Source organism: Squalius cephalus, assembly GCF_949319135.1.
Source record: "Squalius cephalus genome assembly, chromosome: 15".
In the NCBI taxonomy this organism is placed as follows: Eukaryota; Metazoa; Chordata; class Actinopteri; order Cypriniformes; family Leuciscidae; genus Squalius; species Squalius cephalus.
The window spans coordinates 23,251,209-23,275,098 of NC_137136.1; the positions used below are offsets into that span (position 1 = coordinate 23,251,209).

The window sequence follows — 23,890 nt, forward strand, 5'->3', positions numbered from 1 at the left end:
TTTTGATGGAAAATCTGTTATTTTCTGCATGTGGTTGGTCATTGTAAATGGGGCAACATCAGCGACATGCAAACAATCAAACATCTGATGTATAGTATGGCTGTTTATAACTGGTGCATGCATCTGTATATGTGTGTGTGTGTGTATGTGTATATATATCAACTCAAGTACATGTTTTCACTGCACACTTCCTGTTTCCTTGATATAGCTACCTTTTTTCAAATCACCCTGATGATCTGCATGTGTACCAGTTTTCATGTGGAGGCCAAAGCAGCCTTTACACATTACGCTGTACACATTAACTATAATGAAACAGAGACAACATTTAGTCTAAAATGCACATTTTGCTTTCAGAGATATGATTCATATATGTATGTTTACTTCCTCAAATTACAAACAGATTGTGTTTTAGAAATCATGCATGAAGATGTTAGAATCAAAACCAGATTCTTTAATGATTTGTCCGACTTATATATATCTGAAATGTTGCTCAACTCTTTTTTGTGTGTTTGTTTCCAGTTCATACAACCATGAAATCAGCCATGTGCATGCTGACTTCAGAGAAAGAGAGACTTAAACAGATGCTGGAGCACGAGCCTTGTCCCTCCCCCTCAGCCCAGCTCCTAGGACTGAAAAGTGCCCTGGCTGCTGTAAGCACACAAACACGCACACACATTTCCTCTCTGTGCATTTCCTCATGCTCAGTGCTGTTTACTAACAATCATTCCGTTTCGTGCCTAAATACTTCTTTAAAGCATTGCATGCTACTCAAGCAGAGCTCTTGTTTTGTGCAGATGTAAACATACTTGTCTTATCAATTCATCAATGGCCAAAGTATAAGAAAATATTTAGATGTGCTTTCTAATAAAGTGCTGAGAATTATCTGTGGAAGTGCTATTGTAATATAATGAGTATGTCGACCTTCTAAAGAATCTTGTGAACAATAGAGTTGACCCTCCAAGGAGCCATTTTTACATGCTAAAAACAGTCTGTGCTAAATCGAGTTCTGTAACGCTGAATAATGACTCATCTTCCTTAGTGAGTCACATTATTGTAAAACAGACCCCAACTCTAGCACTTCTGAGAATTAATGGCAAACATCTGCTCTCTGTGAGAACTGCAGGGGAATCTTTTTGAAATTCACAGTCCAGCTCCATCCTTACTGGGCACATTTAGTCTCAAGATACTTTAAACTCAATAACTTTGTGTTCTATTAGACTTTTCCACACAACGAAAACATGCCAGGTCCAGGCCTGTCTAACTCTAAAAAAGACAAAAAAGTAATTGGGCCCTATTTTAACGATCTGAAACACAAGTATCAAACGCGAAACGCAAGTAACTTTGTGGGCGGATCTCCGACGCAAATCTAAAATGGGTTGGTCTGAAGTGGCTACATTACTCATAGGTGTGGTTTGGGCATATGGGCGTACGTGAAATAAACCAATCAGAGCATCATCTCACATTCCCTTTAAGAGCAGGCGCGTTTGTTCCATGGCGGATTGCTATTATAACGGAGGATTTGCCAGGCGCACACCAGGAGCGGTTCACAGCCGAGGAGACCAACGTTCTCGTCAGGGCCGTAAAAGACAGATAAATGACATTGTTTGGGGATGGGAGAAACCCACCCAAATTAGCTTCGGTTAAACGGGCGTATAATAATTTTGGTAAATGTGTAAGCTAGATTTATGCCTATTTTTTCACATCTTCATGGACACCACAATTATTTCCCTCATGTGGAATATTTTTCCTTGTAATTATGTATGGTTTGCAAAAATGGCAACTGCTGCGTCTGTGTAGATGAGAGAAGAAAAGTGTATGCGCGCTCTCTGTACACGCTACATTATGGCCAAGCATGCGTTCTTAAAATAGCATGTAAACGCACCACTGACTTTAGACTAGGTTTTTTCTGGTCTGTGGCGGAATTGTTTTCTGGAACTGCAAAATAGCACCAGGGAACATTTGCGCCGGAACACGCCTCCTCTTTTCGCTGAACCGCCCCTGGAGCGCAAGTTCATTCCCTAATTTACCGACATGCGTTTGTGGAGTAGGCGACTGCATATATGGAAAAAAAACACCTAACCTTAAAAAAATTCTAACAAAAGTTTACTCAGCTGTTTTTGGTAGTATTAGGTGTCCTTAATAACATGCTAAAAGTTTAAAACTAAAACTCCTTCATTATTTGACCTAGCCAAGTAATATTGGTGTCTAACCCCATATTTTCTGTGTCTATGAATCCATTGGACTTGTCTTAATTGCACTGACATGATTACATACTTATGGAATACATGATTTTGTGGTGAACTCTCAGTACTCTGATCTAGAAAAGATCAAGGAAAAGTTTAGCATTTACACACCATTCTCTCCGGACCCATCTCTGAGAAACATTGTAACTGGTGTTGTTGCCAAATAGGAGGTGAATGTGCATGAGTTTGAGACTGTTGGCAATGAGATCATTGAAAAGATGATTGGAAAACCCGTTTTTGGAATATCCTTCAAACGGAAAGACCGGGCAAAAACCCTTGCAGATGACTCCTCCATCAAAGTTGCCCAAGACCGAACCAATGATCCTGCTTTGCTGTTCCACCAGTTCCTGATCATGTCGAAAACGGAACAGTTTTCACTGGAAGATGTAATGAGCTATGAGCTCTGTTCGAAGGCAAGGAAATCTTCCGTAAAGCCAACAAGCCCCAACTAGCGCAGGCAGTCACTGAGTTCTCAAGCAAGAAATCTAACAAAACTGTCTCACCAACTGAGCATGATGTCCTTGACGGTGGCTCCCTGGTTCACCGCTTGGCATGGAAAAGGGTGACAGTCATATGAAGACTTTACCATATGCCATTATGGTAAAGCAACAGTCCTTTTTGATGGTTATAGCGAAGGTCCTTCCATCAAAGACAATACGCATCAGAGACGTGATGAAAACACTCATCCCATCCTTAACTTCAATGCAGAGACTGAGTTTGTGGGAAGAAAGGATGATTTTTTGATGAAGAAGGGCTGATGCAGACGTGGACATTGTCAAAGCTGCAGTCAAGGCCTCAGAACATCAGCCCACAACCTTGATAGGGGAGGATACAGACTTACTCATTCTCCTCCTCTACTATGCTGGGACGAACAATAGAGGCCTCTATTTTCGTTCAGACAAGTCCAAAGCTACTAAACTGTACATCATCAGTGAGATGAAACAAGTCCTGGGTAGTGACTTTTGTTCCAAGTTGCTGTTTATTCATGCCTTCACAGGATGTGATACAACTTAACACATTTTTAGTGTTGGCAAACAGACACCATTCCAGAAACTTGTGAATGGTGAATCAACCATCCAATCCAGTGCAAATGTGTTTCTGCTCCCACATCAAGCAAGGAATGTCATAGAGGACCATGGGACCAAGGCAATGACAGTGTTGTTTGGCGGAAAGAGTACCGATTCACTTGTCTCTTTGCGCTACAACCTTTTTAGTAAGAAAATTGTTACCGCCAAATCATTTGTTACCCCAGAACGTCTGCCTCCAACTGAGTCCTCAACCAAATACCACTGCCAAAGAGTTTACTTCCAGATTATGGTGTGGATTAGAAAGGAAGGTGACATGAGCACGGTGGATTGGGGATGGAAACTAATGGACAACCGATTACTGCCAGTTATGACCAGTAAGACTGCTGCCCCAGAAAGCCTCCTGCAGATGATCCAACTGTCTGCGCCGAACACAGCAGTGCATTTGCAGGCCATATGGACTACCATGCATGCCTGTTTGTGGACCATGTCAAGTTGGGAATTGTGAGAATCACTATAATCAACCTCTATGGGAGGACGAGTGTGACAACTAATGGTAAATCTAGTGAAGGTCACAGTGCAAATAAGTATAAAAAATAAACCAGAATAAGAGAAAACAACTGAAGAAAATAAAAAAAGATATGTATAAATAAGAAAAGTATTTAAAAAATATAAAAAACAAAAGGCAAAAAAATAAAAAATATAAAAAATAAAACAAACAAGTAATAAAAACTCAGTGAGTGTTTTAGCGCAATTTTCTCACCTCATGGGATCACAACACTAAGAGATAGTAAATCTTTTCCTGGATTTTTTTTGTGCGTTCCCGAGATTAGACCTTCCTTAACATAATGCCGAAAACCCGAAGTCTCTAGGTGGTCTGGTTGAGGAGTAGATAGAAGTGCAAGATTGGTGCGCACAGACAGAACAGAAATCATGAGTTAACAATCGCAATTTGTCCGGTGGAAAATTGCGCTAAAAAAATAAAAGGGGTTAGCGGTACTGAGCCTTCACGTGGCAGCCCTGTTTTGACTAATTTTACAGTACCACAAAGTTCTAATGAATTTATTCTTTATTGGAATCAAAAGAATGGTTATGAACCACAGAAACCACCAACACTAGGCAAAACGATATGAGAAAGGAGAAATATGCAATTACTTAAGGGAAATTGTACTTATTTTTCGCATAAATATGCTTCTAACCAATTGCTTTAATATATAATTGTACTTGTAATCACTTATCTATCATGCAGATATGCTAATTAGAATATTACATGGCCAAAACATGTATCAGGCACCAGTATTCCTGGTCTAAGAGGAATACAAAGGAGTAATGGTCATTTTAAGGACCCGACGGCCGACATTTTGAAAATGGGGCCTTTCTTGGAGTCAAACTTTGGTAAACTTTTAGTATGTTTTTAAGTACATCTGATACTACTGTAAACCACTGAGAAACCTTTTGCTAGATTTTTTTTGAGTCAAGCCATATTTGCAGCTGAATAGAGAGAAAAGTCTAAGTGAGTTGGGTGCAAAAGAGGAATGATACATATCACATACACATACATGATACGGTGTACAAAGTCAATTGCGCTGGGTGCAAGATAGGGCCCATTAACTTTATCTGCCACATTCTCATTTTGCACTCAAATCTCAAATTCACGGTCTGCATATTCAAACTAGGGCTGTCACAATACTAGTTTATCTGGCCAAAAGAATTCACAATAAAATTTCACAATGAAATTTTAGAAAAAAACGATGTTATCAGTCAAAGTTATATTTAACCTTGTTTTTTTGTTTAGTTTTCTGTTGTTTGGCTAAAAAATCACACGAGAAATGCGAGGGAAGGGAGGCGGAAAGATAGTTTGTAGCCATAACTGTACAAAATTGTACAAAGAGAACTTTTTCTCAACGACTGTTGATAGGCACTTCGGAATCCATCAAGCTCCCACACTGGAGAGCTAACATTTTTGGGTGCAGATAGTGTCTTGCTTTCACCTGTCATCTCCCCCAACATGATTTTGTGTGATTTTGATTTCTACATACTCCCTGTGTTTCATTCTGAAGGGCTCATCCCTTTGCCCTAATCCTTTCAAAGGGTTTATCTCTGGAGGAAGTAAGGGTGTAGGAGACACACAAAAAAACTGTTCCTTGTCTGTGCAAAGAATCATGGGCGCAAAGTGTTCATCAGTTGTACTCTTCGAAATCCTTTATTCCAAAGGGCCCTTTGGCCAGTTTTAAGCATTTTGGTTTGGAACAACCCTTTAACATGGCGACCATGATTGTTCTCACTTCAAAAGGCAGGAGGTGTATAGATCCCGTTTGGAATGCAGCCACTGTGTATTCTTATCTTTCTTTTCAGTTCTATGACTGGTGGCTACCAGCATTAAGGTGCAGTACAGCCACCTACTATGTTGAAGTGTCTGCCTTTCCCAAAAGCATTACAAGCCTAAGTAGATCATAGAACCATTGCCACCAATGGTCTCTATGATCAACTTGGCTCATGATGCTTTTGAGAAAAGCAGCTTAGATACTGGTGCTGGATTATTTATGATGTTAGCCTATAATATGTGTAATATTAACACAATATCAATAGCTAATTTTATGATATGTCACTATACCGGTACAATTGCGATCCCCTTAATTCAGACTTGGCAGTTACAATCCATAAACTTTGATCGTTTATTAAAAACACAAGAATCAGTGCCATTTGATGTCATCAACATCAAAACCATTGCAACACATCTTCGCACACCACATTTGAAGTAGTGCGATATCTGAGAATGTATTTGCGTTTTTGTTGCCGAATAAGTGTTCTTTTCTTAGCTTGACAGTCCTAGATACTATATGCCTTTGTCGTAAAGGTTTGAAAATACACGAGAGTAAATGAATAATGACCTGATTTCTGTTAATTGCTTAAGGTATGTTTAGTTAGGAGCTCTATGTGGAAGCCATGTGAGTTTTTGCTGGTTGCTTTTGCAGGCTTTAACGCAGAACACTGAGCTGAGAGAGCGTCTGTGCAAGATTCATGCTGAGTCGCACATCTCTGAGCCCTCTGTCCTTATAAACCTCAATCCTGGCCCCCTGCAGGTGGGTCTGGGAAATGTGCCCCCCCCACCCCCACACTCCAATGCTATTATAAAGACCAGATAATTTCTGCAGTTGCCACCAACCATACACTACTTTTCATTAGTCATTGCTCATTATTCACAAGAAATTACATTATTGTTGAAAGAACTAGTGTAATATTTGTCAGCCGAATATTTGTTGTCACCTCGGGTTAAAACCTGAGGCTTAAGTTGATTTGTGTTAATTGAATACACAGCTACTCTCTGGAGAGGTTGAGTCAGACTTTCTAATGCCAGTTAATCATGTCTCTGGGTAGTATACGCCCAAACCCACTTGCTTGCACACTAACAACCTTATATACAGCACCCACGCTTCACATGCTATCAGTGATATGTTCCTTTGGAATTGCTTTGTCAATAACCAACTTCCCTAATTGACATTCTAGTCAACATAATGCTTTTACGCTAATTATCTTGCAAAGCTCTGCCAACTGTCTTTCCTTTTTTCTCTTACTGCTTCATAGCAAGTCGTGATTCAAAAGAAATTGTTTGCTAATTATGTTTTTTTTTTTTACTTGGTCTTGTGCTGATAAGAAATATTCTCCATTATTTAGCATTTTTGTTTTCTTTAATCTTCTGTTGGGACCTTGTATCCTGTTTGCTTCGAATTTCAGCTAATGAGTTGAATTACATGAAAGCTTCCAAGAAATATCCAGGACAAATCTTACCTCAAAATGAAAAGAAACGAATAAGAAATCATGTATTGTACAAGGCAAATGAAGCCTATTTGAAGACCAATAATTTTATCCATTTTTTTTGTTTGTTTTTTGGCATTTTCATGACAATTAGGCATATTTAAAGGGGTAGTTCACCCAAAAATGAAAATTCTGTCAGTAATTACTCACCCTCATGTTGTTCCAACCCCGTAAGACTTTCGTTCATCTTCTGAACACAAATTAAGAGATTTTTGATTAAATCTAAGAGCTGGCTCACTCCTTCATAGGCTCTATGTAATTTCATTCTGCCAGCCCAGAAAAGGTTGTAAAAACATTGTTAAAATAGTCCAAGTCACTACAGTGGCTCAACCTTAAGTTTATCAAGCGACGAGAATACTTTTTGTGCGCAAAAAAACAACAAAAATAACGACTTTATTCAACTATTCATTTTCTTCTGTGTGGGCCAAAAATATCTTAAATTGTGTTCTGAAGATGAGCAAAAGTCTTACGGGTATGGAACAACATGAGGGTGAGTAATTACTGACAGAATTTTCATTTTTGGGTGAACTAACCCTTTAACAGATCTCTGTAACCTACTGTGATATATAAAAATCTTTTTTGTCATTACTGTGATATGTAGAAATCTCATTTACATTACTCTAATGAGAAAATTCCAATTATAAAGTACAATTGTACAGAACAATTCTACAATTATTATAATGTATTCAAAAACTATGACACTTTTTGCATTCCTGGTTAAGTTTTGACCTGGTGGAATGTGAGCTTATAAAACAAAACTAAAACCATATTTTATCTGATAAGTAACGTATCAATATTTAGTGAATCCACAAACATTTCTAAGCATTGATTGTTACTGTGTTATTACCATTTTATTACTACATCCCCTTTGGACTGTAGTTCATTTGATATCATTTCTTTGTTATAGGCTATATTTTGTCTGTTTATAGTTTCTTTGTGCATGCATATGTTTACCAACAAAAAAGTCCTAAATGTGTGTGAGATATGAGAAAGAGGCTTAATATATTTTACAAAAGTATTTGAGACAAATCTGACTCATAGATAACAAAAAGTCTGCCTAACATCATGTGTAAAGCCTAAGTTGATTCCCAGATTAAAATTGACCCAGAAGTGTTACAATGTACATTTTTTTTTATGATTATATATATTTTAAAAATCATGTGTATTTTGATATTCTTAATCCATTTACAAAATTAAGTTCCCGTACTAAACCGTACTAAAAATTTATGGTAACACTTTATTTTACAGTGTCTTTGTTACATAATGTACTTACCATAGTAATAACAGTAAATTATGCATGATTACATAATTACTATACCTCAACCAAACCTTAATCCTACCCTAACCCAATAGTAAGTACATGTTGTTAATTAATATTACTCTGTACTTAAATATATAATTACACTGTAACAATGACACCTTAAAATAAAGTGTAACCAAACTTATTTTTTAAATAATGTTTTTATGTACCTATTCCGGGTCAAAACTGAACTGCATGCAATAGGAGGGATAATTTATGCTGATTTTAACATTGTTTTTATTTTTAAAAATGCAAATGGACAGGATTATTAATTTCTATATTACAAGAAGTAGGAAGATACTTTTGTATGTTACAGTAATGATAATTTGGGGGATAGTGTGCTTAATTGTTGTGAAAATGCATAAAAATAATAATAAATTGAATGGTCCCAAATATAGGCATAATATAATATAATTTGTATATTATATATTAATATAGTATAATGAATGATATTAATTTATTTATATGATTTATGAATATAATGTTTAATTTTAGGGTCAAATGTGATCCGCATTTTTTCTTTTTGAGATTCACTCATTTGGCTCTATGTGAAGTGAAGCTATGCGTTCTCTTCATACAGAAGCAAGACTCCAGTGATGTTTCCCGCCCCCTTGTCCATCAGGCATCCAATGAGAGCAGAGCTTCCATTACAGAGTCTCTATCAGAGTTCTTTGATGCACAGGAAGTTCTGTTGTCGGCTAGTTCTTCAGAAAATGAGGTAAGGATGAAGTCCCCTCTTTTCACCTGTCCCACAAATTAGCTAATATGTGACCCTGGACCACAAAACCAGTCACATGGATACATTTTTCTAAAATTGAGATTTATACATCACATGAAAGCTGAATAAATAAGATTTCCATTGATGTATGGTTTGTTAGGATAGGACAATATATACAAAAAATATTGGCTATACAATATTTAGATACAACTATTTTAAAATCTGGAATCTGAGGGTGCAAGAAAATCAAAACATTGAGAAAATCGCCTTTAAAGTTGTCCATTTATGTTCGCGATTGTGCTGCATTGACTCACAAAAATAAATGTTTTATATATTTACGGCAGGAAATTTACTAAATATCTTCATGGAACATGATCTTTACTTAATATCCTAATGATTTTTGGCATAAAAGAAAAATCGATAATTTTGACCCATACAATGTATTGTTGGGTTTTGTGATCCTGGGTCACATATGAGTATCATCACACTTGGACACTATAACCGAAATGAGTCATAAATAGGTTATAATATAGTTTCAGGTTTTTAAATAGCTTGACAGACTGATACATTTTGCCTAGCTTTACCAAATCATCAAATATTTCATTTACTGCACTTCCAGTACAGAAACCAGCTGCCTCCGCTCTCCCCTTCACCTCAGGCAGACATTGAGCTAAACACCCTATTAGAGACAGAGGAAGGGACTAATTATATTAAACATGTAATAAGTGCTACGGGTGACATTCCACAGCTAGAGGAACCAGCCTGCCTGCCATCCCTGCTTTCTCTCTAACTTCATTTCTGTCTCTCTGCCTCACATTGAGGCCGACCTGCTCAAGCATCTCCTGTAGCAGAAGTAATATGAAAATTGAGATAATTGCTTCTCTCTAAAAATACCTCATGAAGAAATTGGCTTCTGTGACAATTAGAACCCCGAAAAACTTCCTTCATCTACTCTACTGGAGTGATGGACACACAAACACACTAAAGTCTGCTTTATCTTCATCGCTATGATAATGTGGTTTATTAGAGGGTGCAGAGAGATCCATATGTTAATGTTTTTCAGTTGCTAGATGGTCAATAGACAGGCTTTGATAAATTTATACTGTCAGAGAGCCAAACACCTGTAATGATGATGTGTGGTTTCCTGCTAGCCTTCGGAAGATGACTCATATATCAGTGACATCAGTGACAACGTGTCCATGGATAACTTCAGCAACGAGGCAGAGAATGAGAGACTCAATGCAGGTGTGTAATGTTCCCTCTAAGTTGCACGCTTATGATGTCGCACCCACACAGAAAGGGAGATGCTGTGTAGAAGGGAGATGCAAAATATGTGGGGAACACATATTGATTGTGTTCTAGTGAATGAGAAATAATCGCAGTGTTCTGGTCAACCGCTGTAGAGTTATTAAAGCTGCCGAGTTAGAACCGGTGAATGCGATTTACTGGTTTCATAGAAAGAATGAACTGTCACTAGCCGCGTTTCCATTACCCTTCAAATTGCGCAAATTGAAATTGCGAATTGAAAATACGCTTAATGGAAACACGTCAATTTCGCAAAAACTCCCATTTATCGCAAAAAAGTTTTTACGCTCTCATGAGGTGGTTTTTCAGGCAATTCGAAAAAGGAATATTTCGCAAAACTGCAATGGAAACAGTTTTTGCGCATTTACAGTCACCTGACTTAGAAGACGCAGTGTGTTTGAAGTCCATGTATAGCTACGCAAATAATAATTATTTTATATTATTTTATTATAACATTTAATAGGCTATATTTAGAAGATGCTTTTATGCAAAAAAGGAACAAAACTGAGCGTGGAGCGCGCACTGCATGGCACGGAGGCGCGGGCGCGAACACTTGCATTTTCCTATCAACAGTGGAAACAACTTAAAATACTCTATCATTTCTGGTCAGACAGAAAATAATAATACATTATTCTCAACCACTTTTATTTGTGTAAACTCATAATAACAAGAAAACGCTGTGCTTTTGTAAAATAAAAGAAACAATCAGACGCACTTTCATGATCTCCGTAAACTGGAGCGCGAGAACTGAAACAAAATATAGCCTATGTAGGCTAAAGCTTGAAATGTCCACTTTAAAACGAACAAATTCGAATCGAAAGCTAATACCTTCTGATTATGTAGGCTAATCCGTATGAAAGTTGCATTTCTCTCTAAAAGCGCATCTGCTTAACAGCGGAGATGGAGATGTGATTTTAGCCGACACTTAGAAAACAATAGTTTATTAATTATATTAATAGCTCTTCTCATTCAGCACTGCGGGAAAGACATCAATTCCAGTTTCTAATTTGGCCTTAGAAAACCAGTAAAATCGACATGTTTTCCATATTAATTTTGTGAATATTTTAAATGTTTAATAAAGGGGCAAAAAGTCATAAACAAAGCGCAGCAGTTGGTGTAGCCAGTTCAAATTAAAATTTTGGTGTTCAACTTTGCGTTTTAAAAAGACAACAACCGTTCATTTTTCGTTTTTCAATTAGGGGTTAAAAAAGGAAAAACAAATAGACACAAAAGTAGCCTACATGGATCGTTTGGACAGAATACGAGACAGAATTCTTTATTAAATTTATAAAAGAAACAATAATTAGCCTATAGGAATACTGGATTCTAAATCTCAAAGAAATGCCACAATCAAATCCTCGGAGCAGAAATGAGGGCGAAACACCCAGAAACTCCTTATATGTGTCGTTCGGGGGTCTTTCCCTGAGATTAATGCTTGGATAACACGCCACGTCTCCTTCCATTAATAATAATAATAATGTCTAATGCGGTGGCTGTGATATTATAACCAACGTCCGTTGCCGTGATTTTTGGAATGACTTATCGCGAGAGAAAAAAAGACGTTTTAGTCGCATAACATCGGTTAATGGAAACGCCGTCAGTTCGCAATAGTTTTTTATCGATATTTAGATAATAGCGCAAAACATTTGCGCAAATCTGTAATGGAAACGCGGCTACTGTTGGAATACGTCAATGGATGATGTCCTAAAGAGCTCAGTAGGGGAACACAATAACATGAGAAAAAAGTCTTCATGTTTTGAAGAATTATATATTATATTATATTATATTATATTATATTATATTATATTATATTATATTATATTATATTATATTATATTATATATTTTGAACACCCTTGATATGGACAAAATCACATGCAGTAGATTAACATTTAATTTTGATAGTTTTATGCTCCTTGTAGCCAATAAATTACTGTACTAAAAAACACTTTATCATCACAAACCATCTCAGTTTTATATTATATTATATTATTGTCAGGGTTCTGCCCTGGCAGCCTTGTCTGTGTTGTCATGGTTTCATGTTTCTATGTTTGTCTTGTGTTTGAGCACATGGCTCTGTCTTGGTCTGTTTGCCATGTGCTCTCATGTCCCGCCTCCTTGTTTCCTGTTACCACGCCCCCTTGTTTAGTCCATGTCTTGTCCTCGTTTCACTAATTGTGTTCACCTGATCCTCATGTGCTCTGGTCCCTTTATATTGTGCCTCTTTCCCTCATGTCCTTGCTGGTTCATTTTGTGTGTGTACTTTGTGGTGTTTTTTAGTTTGTGTTCTGGAAATCATCTTAGCGCTTAATCTAGTTTTTTAAATCTTTCCCAGTATCAGAGTATCCTTGTTGCCATTTAGTTTTTCTCCGCCTCTGTTTTACTTAGCTTTTGCTCTTTTTCTTTATAATCTAGTTTGAGTTCTCTTTTGTTTTAGAATTTTAATTTGAGTTATTTTCTTCTTTCTTCGTTTGATCTTTTTTTGTTTAACTCTTTTCATTAGTTTGCTTTTGTTATATTTATTTCTTTACTTTATTTTCTCTAGTCATTATCTTATCAGGTTTATTTCGGTTCTCTTAACTGTTACTATACTGTATCTTGTCTTGAGTCGTCTTGTATGTTCTTCTGTGTGTTTCTGCCCTGTATCCTGAGTACCTTGGCCACTGACTCTTAACTGCCTGGCAGCCTGACTGCTGCAGCTATCTAGCTCCTGTTTCAAGCCTCTGGTTCTGTGAGCATCTACCTGTCGGCATGACTGGTGCAACATCTGAGATCTACATCGAGCTACGAGTTCCATGTGTTCCTGTCTGGTCTTTGCTTTGGAGCTGCCTCTATTGCACTCGCATCACCATCTGACTGACGTCTCAGTGGTCACCCATTCTGCCTGTCGTCGTGTCGTCTGCCCTATTGTTTGAACTGTGGTTCACGCTTCACTTTCCCTGTTGTCTCAAGTCTTCAGTCTGGTTAATAAAAACCCATATTGGTTATCTGCTCATTTGCGTCTGGGTCCTATCTCTTGCAGAATTGTGACAGAACGAACCAGCAAACACAGGACCCAGCAATGAGCATCCGTATAGTTCCCCCCGCAACTGCCCAAGAAAGACTGGCACTCCAGCAGGGTTTGTTATCGCTTCACCAGCAGGGCCGAGATGTGCGGTCTTTTGCCCAGTTCTTCTGGACTATGGCTAAAGGCCTTGAGTACAATGATACGGCCCTCAAGGTTGCTTTTTACCTCTGCCTGGATGACCCCTTGCCACAGTGGGAGATGAAGCAACTGAGAGTTTTGGATTTTTGGAACTTAAACTATCTGCATCACCGCAAGGACTGGCAGATACTGACACAGCCAGAGTCAGCTTGCAGTGACCATACCGCCATCCCTCTCTCGTCGTGTCAAATTCAAGAGCCTTCTCTGACTCACACATTAGCAAGCCAGCGCAGCCCTGGAGGGTGCTCCAGAATCAAGTCTGGTGTCTGTCCCTGAAGCCCTGGAGGGCACCTCAGCAGCCCTTGGGGACATCCCAGTGTCCAGTCACGTGTATACCCCTTCAGCCACAGAACACTGTTCCGAGTCAGTGCCAAAGACTGTCAAGGTCTCTCCAGAGCACATTCCCCTGACATGCACCCTTCCTGCCAGTATGGTCATGGCCCCCCGAGTTCATTCCTAATTCCTTCCCAAATCAAAGATTCATCCCTAAGACCGTTCCTGACACCAAGGCCATTTTCAAGCCCCGACCATTTGAGCAAGCTCATCTTCCCAGGAAGACCACTAAGTCTATCTCTACCCATCCTGCCCACTGTATTACCTGGTCATTATGTGTTTTCTAAGCTGGCATATCCCTGGTTAGCCTCGAACTATTCCCCTGGATTTTCCTCCCTCCCAGTCCCGCCTCCTGTGTTTCCTGGATGCCCCGGAACTCCCAAGTTTTGTTCCTCATTCGCCCTTCCAGTTGGTACCCCCTTGCCCAGTGTGGATGCCTGGAGGCGTCCATTAGAGGGGGGTACTGTCAGGGTTCTGCCTTGTCTGTGTTGTCATGGTTTCATGTTTCTACGTTTGTCTTGTGTTTGAGCACATGGCTCTGGCTACGTTTACACGTGGCCGGCTATTTTCATAAACGGACATTTCACCCCTCTCCGTTTTCAAAAATAACATCGTGCACACCTGTCAGTTTTCAGGAAAATGTTAGTTTACACGAACCCGTGTATATGCCGTCAAGAGCAGTGTAACGAGAAGCTCAAGCTCACGTTAGCCAATCAGAATCCCGAAAATAGTCACATACTGTGACGTCGGCTCCCTAAAACTCAGTTTTTCTCAGTTTACGTGCAAACGAAGTTTTCCAAAATCTCCACTCTGGCTGGAGTTTTTAGAAAGAATCGTTTTCAGACGCGAATTCTCCGCTTGCGTTTACACGAAGGGCACAAACGAAGGGAAACGTCTCCGTTTTTCAAAATAACCATGTACGTGTAAACGGGGCCTCTGTCTTGGTCTGTTTGCCATGTGCTCTCATGTCCCGCCTCCTTGTTTCCTGTTACCACGCCCCCTTGTTTAGTCCATGTCTTGTCCTCGTTTCACTAATTGTGCTCACCTGATCCTCATGTGCTCTGGTCCCTTTAAATTGTGCCTCTTTCCCTCATGTCCTTGCTGGTTTGTTTTGTGTGTACTTTGTGGTGTTTTCCAGTTTGTATTCTAGAAATTATCTTAGCGGTTTTTTTTTTATTTTTATTTTTTTATCTTTCCCGGTATCAGAGTATCCTTGTTGCTATTTTGTTTTTCTCTGCCTCTGTTTTACTTAGCTTTTGCTCTGTTCTTTATAATCTAGTTTGAGCTCTCTTGTTTTAGTTTTTTTCATTTATTTTCTTCAGTTCTTATTTCCCTGTCTGGTGGAAGACTTTTCTTTTGCAATTCCAGTTTTGGTCTTAGATCTTTTTTGTTTAACTCTTTTCATTAGTTTGCTTTTGTTATTTATTTCTCTACTTTAGTTTCTCTAGTCATTATCTTATCAGGTTTATTTTGGTTCTCTTAACTGTTACTATACTGTATCTTGTCTTGAGTCGTCTTGTATGTTCTTCTGTGTGTTTCTGCCCTGTATCCTGAGTCCCTTGGCCACTGACTCTTAACTGCCTGGCAGCCTGACTGCTGCAGCTATCTAGCTCCTGTTTCAAGCCTCTGGTTCTGTGAGCATCTACTTGTCGGCATGACTGGTGCAACATCTGAGATCTACATCAAGCTACGAGTTCCTTGTGTTCCTGTCTGGTCTTTGCTTTGGAGCTGCCTCTATTGCACTCGCATCACCATCTGACTGACGTCTCAGTGGTCACCCATTCTGCCTGTCGTCGTGTCGTCTGCCCTACTGTTTGAACTGGTTCACGCTTCACACTCCCTGTTGTCTCAAGTCTTCAGTCTAGTTAATAAAAACCCTTATTGGTTATCTGCTCACTTGCGTCTGGGTCCTATCTCTTGTAGAATTGTGACATATTATATTGAACTGTTCTGTAGTTTTGAAGAATGGCACAGCTGTACTCTATAAAAAAATATCATGTAAACCAGATCTGCTTCATATTTAGTAACTTCTGAATTAGCTGCTTAATTTCAGAAATATTATTTAGAATCACAAGCTACATCAAGTGTAATAAATAAATAGACTTTGCAACTGCAGGACTGGTCTGGTACTGTATACGAGTCGTTTTTTGCTTAGGTAGCTGAAATGTCCGCCCAGTAGAAAAAGGTTTTGCTTAATAAAAAAACATTAGAGGGAACCTTGGTGGGAATGCCCCATTTTTCCTCAAGTCATTGATATTCTGCTATCATTCCATTGTTATACATGAAATACATACTGAATTTCATAAATTTGACAGCTGTTTTATAGCTGTATGAAGGATTTTGTATGTTCAGAAAAAGCACTGACAAGCAATTTTAACATGCCAGTACAGAAACTTCCAGAGACACAATTGCTGGAGATCAATTTTAGATGCATTTCCTGAACCGTAAACGTTTATTTCTTTTTTAGGTTGTGTAGAGAACGGTGGTTCTCAGGAACAGCGGCGGTCTTGTCTTCCCTCCCCCAGCCCCAATACCAGCAACATCAGCCTGTGGAACATACTGAAGAACAACATTGGGAAGGACCTGTCTAAAGTAGCCATGCCTGTTCAACTCAACGAGCCGCTCAACACACTGCAGAGACTGTGTGAGGAACTGGAGTACAGCGAACTGCTGGACAAGGCCGCACATACACAGGACCCTTTTGAGCGCATGGTAGGCAGAGGTCACATGAATAATTGCACAAACCTGTTTGCATATGAAAAGTATTTGGATTTCAAAAAACATGCACACACTTAAACCTGTTTTAATATTTTAGCTTATCACAATCATTGTGCACAATGTTGCCGTCCAAATGCTTTCTGGTGCAAATATGAATTTTCGGGAGATATTCTGACTGGCATTTGTGAATGCAAAGTGTTCTGGTTTATGTTGACATTTGCATATCCTTACAAAGGTAATGTAACAAAACATCAGTGAAGAAGAGATCAAAGTTTGCGTAAGAAAGCATAATACAAGCATAAAAAACGACTGTTAAACAGGGCCAAAACAGAAACTCAAAAGCTCTTAAGTCACAGGTGTAAATGAAGAGCCTTAAAAATAATATTGTAATGTTCAATTTAATAACAATCCATATTGTAACAATAATATAATATTGAAAAAAAAACATGAAATAATATATATATATATATATATTAAAATAAAATATGTATTGCAATTACAAATAGAGTGAGTGTTTATAAATATTACATTGTATTGTAAATTGTATCGTTTACTATTAATATTGTAATATACACACACTTCCATAGTATGATTTATGATGTCACAATGCATAATTTATGTGATTGTTTAGGAATAGAGTGATGATCCAGGCTCATCATCACAGGATCCACTATTACTCAACATGAGAGAATGATTATTGTTCAGAAATCATTCTTCCTGCTTGGAAATGTGCTTTTGTTAGCTGCACTCTACTGTATCCTATGACACTCTGAGTATCCATCATTGCTCTGTCTTAGTCTCTGGAGGAAGACAGCAATCCTTCTCTCGGCTTTTGGATTTCCAACAAACTAATGTCTTGGTAGCTTAGTGTCTTATAGCTTTTCAGTATGCTTACTTATGTAGTTTAATCACAAGAGACAATGGATTTTAAGTCAATATGAAATGTTTACTTTCCTAATGCACATTTTTTATCTAATTGTTCATGAATCATCATTGCACATTATTGAATTGAAAAAAAATTGCCTTAATTCGGAAAAAAATTAATTACTTTGCTTCTGAAATGACTTTCCTTTTTGGCTGATGTCTCATAGGCCACATTTTCCCTCAGGTGGCTAAAAAAAATTCTGGTACTGAATGGAAATGAAGGTGTACTAGATTTCCTTATCACAGTAATTTAATGCCAGTTAATATTAATATAACAAAGGTTACAGCAATAAAATAAAGACAGGATTGATAAAGCAGCGTTACCATTGGGATACTTCAAAATGCTCTATAGAGTTCACCACTTGACTTTCAGCTATCACATCCCTGTCAAAAAGCCTCCCGGGTGCTGGCGGTGTTTCAGAAGAGGACTCGCCCTCCACAATGAAATGCAAAGTCACATTCAGGTCTAAAAATACACACTTTTCCTGATCCAGTCAATTCCTAATGGATAAAAACAAGTCTGGGTCTTCCTAAATTTTTTTTGTTGAATATTTTATTTCACGCCAGATTATGTAAATAAAATTAGTCGAGAATACCATTCCGCGTTCTGGACAGGTCTGAAATAATATATTTTCAATTAAGTCATTATAAAGAGTGTGATGAAATGGGCAACATATATCAGCACATAACTAACAAAGTGTGCACTGATCTGTTTGTAGGTGTACATCGCTACATTTGCCGTGTCTGGCTATGCTTCCAGTTACTACAGAGCCGGAGGAAAACCCTTTAATCCAGTGTTGGGCGAAACCTACGAGTGTGATCGTCCAGACAAAGGCTTTCGCTTTGTTGGCGAGCAGGTAGGATGCTCCCTGTAAGATGTGTTTTTGTGAACAGGTATGTGAATGTAGCCATGTTTCCATCCACCTATTTTTATGCAATTTTTGCTTATCGCAAAAAAAAAAAAAAATGCTAAATGGAAATACCAAAATTCCCATAAATTATAAAAATGCATATAAATTATTTTAAAAAATGTATTCGATAAGAACACATGCGCATAAACTACAATGGAAGCACAACAAAAAACTCACGTGACATTGACTTATCAGAGGATGTGATTGCAAACTGGACTAACCAGGGGACCAACTTCATTGCATAGAATCTTTGGTCATTCTGAAATGCCTGAGCCAAAGTCTGTCATCAACTTGTTTGGGTTTAACAACCTCTCAAAACTGTCTTACACGACTGCATTCCCAAACACCAGGCATCTGCTTCCAAACGCAAGATAACATGACTGCGTTTATTGCATTTTTTTGCACGATCTGATACGCAAGTAATTTATGAAAAAAGGCTTCCCCCGATTGCAGCAGCTTCCATTTATATTACAGATATTTTTGCCAATTTCCTAGGAACACATGAGATGGAAATGGTGCTTTATTCACGAATGTTTTATGCAAAATTAAAATTTTGCACAGAAGTTTTAATTCGCAACTTTGAATAGAAACATAGCGGGCCCTATCTTGCACCCAGCGCAAATGACTTTGTACACCGACGCATGTATCCTTCCTATTTTGCACCCGCGCACAGCGGACTTTTCCCTCCACAGACGCACGTCGGTAAACTAGGACTTGCACTCCCCGGGGCGGTTCAGCGCAAAGAGGAGGTGTGTTCCGGCGCAAACGTTCCCTGATGCTATTTTGCAGGTTTAGAAAACAATTCCGCCACTGACCAGGAAAAACCTAGTCTAAAGTCAGTGGCGCGTTGCGCATGATATTCATATGCTATTTTAAGGGCGCGTGCTTGGCCATAATCAATGTAGCGTGTGCACAACGCGCATACACTTTGATTCTCTCATCTACACAGAAGCAGCAGTTTTCATTTTTGCAAATCATACATTATTACAATAGATAGATAAATCCGCCGTTATAATAGCAATCCGCCATAGAACAAGCGTGCCTGCTCTTAAAGGGAATGTGAGATGTCGCTCTGATTGGTTTATTTCAATGTACAGTATGTCATTTTTTCGCCGCTAGGGGTCGCTAACCTCTTTACAATAACAAAGGCGTAGTTTGATGACGCAACATTTGCTAAGAATTATGGATCTTGTCGTCAACGTCAAGCCGACCGATCTAATAATGTTTATGGATGACTGAATACATCGATGTTTTTATCATGACTGTGATATGAAGCAGTTCGGGATTGCTAAGAGACAGCTATCAGCTCCACGCGCGACGCGAGTCCCGCGGATATAAAAGGAATATGGATATTTCATTCTACCGAACTACACGCAAGTGCAGAATTACAACTCACAGGTCAGTTTATTAGACAAATTAAACTTGTGAGGTAACGCAGCGCTGTTTCACTTGGTCTAACATTACACTATCACACTAAACTGCATTTGAATGTGTTGAAATTTATGTGTTAGTTTGTCTGTATGAGACTAGCAGGAAGCTAGATCAACATTAGAATAACATACAGATCATATTCTAACATTTTATCATTGTTGAACTATATAACATTGATTAGTTTTATGTAAATGTGCTCACCTGTTTAATAAAGTACATATAGGAGCGGTCGAAGTCTCGGACGTGGAGCTCTCGTTTATATACTGTCTATGGGAGCTCTAGGCATCTCGAAAACACTGCGCTGATATTGATTCTCGTTTTAGTTCTCCTTTTTTATCCAAAGTCTGCTTGCCATGGTCCATAATGTTTGAACGAAACAACAACAGTGTGCAAATAGACATTGCGAACTACACAGTGGTCTATCAAAGGGCTCTGGTTCATAGCTCTGGTTGCTATGGCAGTATGAGCGGAAACCAGGGACATATGACGCCATTGACGGCGACAAAACGGAAATAAAGAAACGGGACGTGTCTTCGAATTAAATTACAAATTTCTCCTGGTTTGAAAGTTGTTGGAAACAGTTGGGATAATGTAAGTACACAACTAAAAAAATATATATAACATAGATATAGTGATTTTTGCTATTTTTAAAGCAAAAAAGTTACATATTGTGCCTTTCACGTTACGCCCAAACCACACCTACACATCCTGTATGAATAATGAAGCTACTTCAGACCAACCCATTTTAGATTTGCGCCCACAAAGTTACTTGCGTTTCGTGCTTGATACTTGCGTTTCAGATCGTTAAAATAGGGCCCAACGTGTGTGTGTGCGGATCTCACAGCTGCTCTGTTTTCTTCCTCCAGGTCAGCCATCATCCCCCCATATCAGCATGTCATGCTGACTCTAAAAACTTCATCTTTTGGCAAGGTAACACCACAGTGATAATGTAGGCTTATTGTGTCAGTACAAATGAGCTGATGTCTGCAGATGTGAAGCTGATTGTGTTATATATGACTGATTTCAGACGTGAGGTGGAGGAATAAGTTCTGGGGAAAGTCCATGGAGATTGTACCTGTAGGAAGTACTCATGTGGTTCTTCCTGGGTAAGTTCTTCTGTGTATTTATTATTCACATGCTATCCCATCTGCTGTTTTTGGGCTTCCTGGATAGATGAAGTCCAATTTTAAAAATGTGATTTCTAGACCTGGAAAAGTAATGTAAATTAATAAAAATCGTAAAACTCCATGTGTGAATTAATATATACGGAATGACAATTAATATAATTTTTTCTAATTATGCCAAGCTCTACAATATTTTGTCAGGTAGAGATGTTTTAAAAATATTTTTAAAAAAATGCTTATCCTTAATCCTTATCCACTAAATCACAAACAATTGGAAAAGTCATGGGACCTTTGAATATTGTTAGGAAACATGGGACCTTGGATTCAAAAGTTTGAAAACCACAGGCCTATTGCACACTTGTGAGAAGCAGACATGTAGTATTAATTTACATTTTACATTTACATTTATTCATTTAGCAGACGCTTTTATCCAAAGCGACTTACAAATGAGAACAATAGAAGCAGTTAAACTAACAGTAGGACAATATGCAAGTGCTATGACCCTTCTCAGTTTAATCTAACGCAGTACATGTTTTTTTTATTTAAAAAAAAAAAAAATTATAATAGAATAGAATAGAAGAGAAAGCGTTAGTATTACTGGATCAAGTGCTGTCAAAAAAGATGCGTCTTCAGCTGTTTCTTGAAAGTGGCTACGGATTCAGCAGCTCTGGTTGAGTTAGGCAGATCATTCCACCAGCATGAAACAGTCATGGTAAAGGTCCGAGAAAGAGATTTTGTGCCTCTTTGAGATGCCAGTGCAATTTTGTGAGGAGAGGAGCGACATGTGCTCTCTTCGGCTCCTTAAAGACCACTCTGGCTGCAGCATTCTGGATCAGTTGCAGAGGTTTGACAGTGCAAGCTGGAAGACCAGCCAGGAGAGCATTGCAATAGTCCAATCTGGATAGAACAAGCGCTTGGACAAGGAGTTGTGTAGCATGCTCTGATAGGCATTGCCTGGCAATTGATCATCAATTACAACTCCAAGGTTCCTGGCTGACCTTGATGGAGTTATGGATGACGAGCCTAGCTGAATGGTGAAGTTGTGATGAAGTGTTGGGTTGGCCGGGACCACAAGTAGCTCTGTCTTCGTAGGTGGTGAAGGTGGTGGTTGAAGGTGGTGGTCCTTCAGCCAGAAATGTCTGTCAGGCAGGCTGAGATACGATCAGCTACCGTCGGATCATCAGGCTGGAATGAGAGGTAGAGTTGTGTGTCATCAGCGTAGCAGTGATAGGAAAAACCATGTTTCTGAATCACAGATCCTAGTGATGTCATGTAGATGGAGAAGAGAAGTGGTCCAAGCATTGAGCCCTGAGGCATTCCAGTAACTAGATGTTGGGTCTTAGACACCACACCACTATACCCTAAAGGACCTACCTGAGAGGTAAGACTTGAACCATTGGAGTGCGGTTCCCGAGATGCCCTTCAGCTTTAGGATTGACAGGAGGATCTGGTGGTTAACTGTATCAAAGGCAGCAGACAGATCCAGCAGGATGAGAACTGAGGATTTGGAAGCTGCTCTTGCCAGTCTCAGAGCTTCAATTACTGAGAGCAGGGCAGTCTCAGTTGAGTGTCCACTTTTGAATCCAGACTGATTGTTTTCCAAGAGGTTGTTCTGTGTAAGGAAGGAAGAGTTCTGGTTGAAAACAACGAAGTGTTTTCGTGACAAATGGAAGAAGAGATACCGGTCTGTAATTTTCCAGATGTGCTGGATTTAGAGTGGGTTTCTTAAGCAGTGGGGTTACCTGAGCCTGCTTAAATGCTGTGGGAAAGGTACCAGTGTGAAAAGAGGTGTTTATGATGTGTGTGAGTGCGGGTACAACTGAGGATGAAATGGCTTGAAGTAGGTTAGTGGGAATAGGATCAAGTGGACAGGTTGTAGGGCGATCGGAAAGGAGGAGTTTGGAGACTTCTGCCTCTGAAAGTAGAGAGAAGGAGGGTACAGTGTGTGTGTTAGCTGGTAAAATGTGTGTGTCCGTTTGTGGATTGGTAAATTGGCCGCGGATGGTTGTTTTATTTATGAAGAATGTGGCAAAATCGTCAGCTGTTAGGGTTGATGAAGGAGGAGGAGGGTTGAGAACAGAGGACAAGGTTTTGAAAAGCATGCGAGAGTCAGAAGAATTGTTAATTTTGTTGTGATAGTAAGTGTTCTGAGGCAGGTTGAGGTTGAGAGTGAGGAGGAAGTGATCTGAGGTGTGCAGTGGAGTGACCAGTGTATGGTCAGTGGAGGAGTAGCGCGTGTAAATAAGGTCCAATTTGTTACCGGATTTGTGAGTAGCCGCAGTAGATACTCATTTGAGGTCGAATGATTAAGCAGAGTGTGGAAATCAGCAGCCTGAGGTTTTTCTAGGTGGATGTTGAAGTCTCCAGGAACTATGAGAGGAGTACCATCCTCAGGGAAGGATGAGAGTAGCACATCAAGCTCCTCCAAGAAGCTGCCAAGCTTACCTGGGAGACGATATACAACTACAAAATGGATTTTAATAGGGCTAGTGATGGTACTTGAATGTGATTCAAATGAGCTGTTGTCACACAGAGGTGGTAAAGGATCAAATTTACAATCGTTTGAGATGAGCAGACCAGTACCTCCACCCCTACCAGTCATGCGAGGGGTGTGTGAGAAAGTGAAGTTAGTGGAGAGGGCAGCCGGTGTGGCAGTGTCCTCTGGTCTGATCCAGGTCTCAGTCAGGGCCAGTAGGCGGAGACCTGAATGAATAGAAATAGATGTAATGAAATCAGCTTTGTTTACAGGGGACTGGCAATTCCAGAGACCAATAGGAAAAGAGAATATAGTACTAGAAGACACCGGAAAGGTACGCAGGTTGTTAGGATTGAACTGCC

At 39.1% G+C, this 23,890-nt stretch overlaps 1 protein-coding gene across 2 annotated transcripts in view; it reads left to right on the top strand.

Moving 5' to 3' along the window:
* Positions 1-23,890, top strand: part of osbpl3b (oxysterol binding protein-like 3b) — an 81,584-nt gene that overhangs the window by 47,592 nt on the left and 10,102 nt on the right. The window contains exons 11-18 of one of the 2 annotated variants that reach the window (XM_079894646.1): positions 520-650; positions 6,244-6,351; positions 8,965-9,102; positions 10,254-10,347; positions 16,412-16,656; positions 18,306-18,443; positions 20,795-20,858; positions 20,956-21,034. In XM_079894646.1, coding sequence (XP_079750772.1) covers positions 520-650; positions 6,244-6,351; positions 8,965-9,102; positions 10,254-10,347; positions 16,412-16,656; positions 18,306-18,443; positions 20,795-20,858; positions 20,956-21,034 — 997 coding nt within the window. The remainder of the gene's footprint in view (positions 1-519; positions 651-6,243; positions 6,352-8,964; positions 9,103-10,253; positions 10,348-16,411; positions 16,657-18,305; positions 18,444-20,794; positions 20,859-20,955; positions 21,035-23,890) is intronic. The other variant, XM_079894647.1, reaches the window with a different exon arrangement.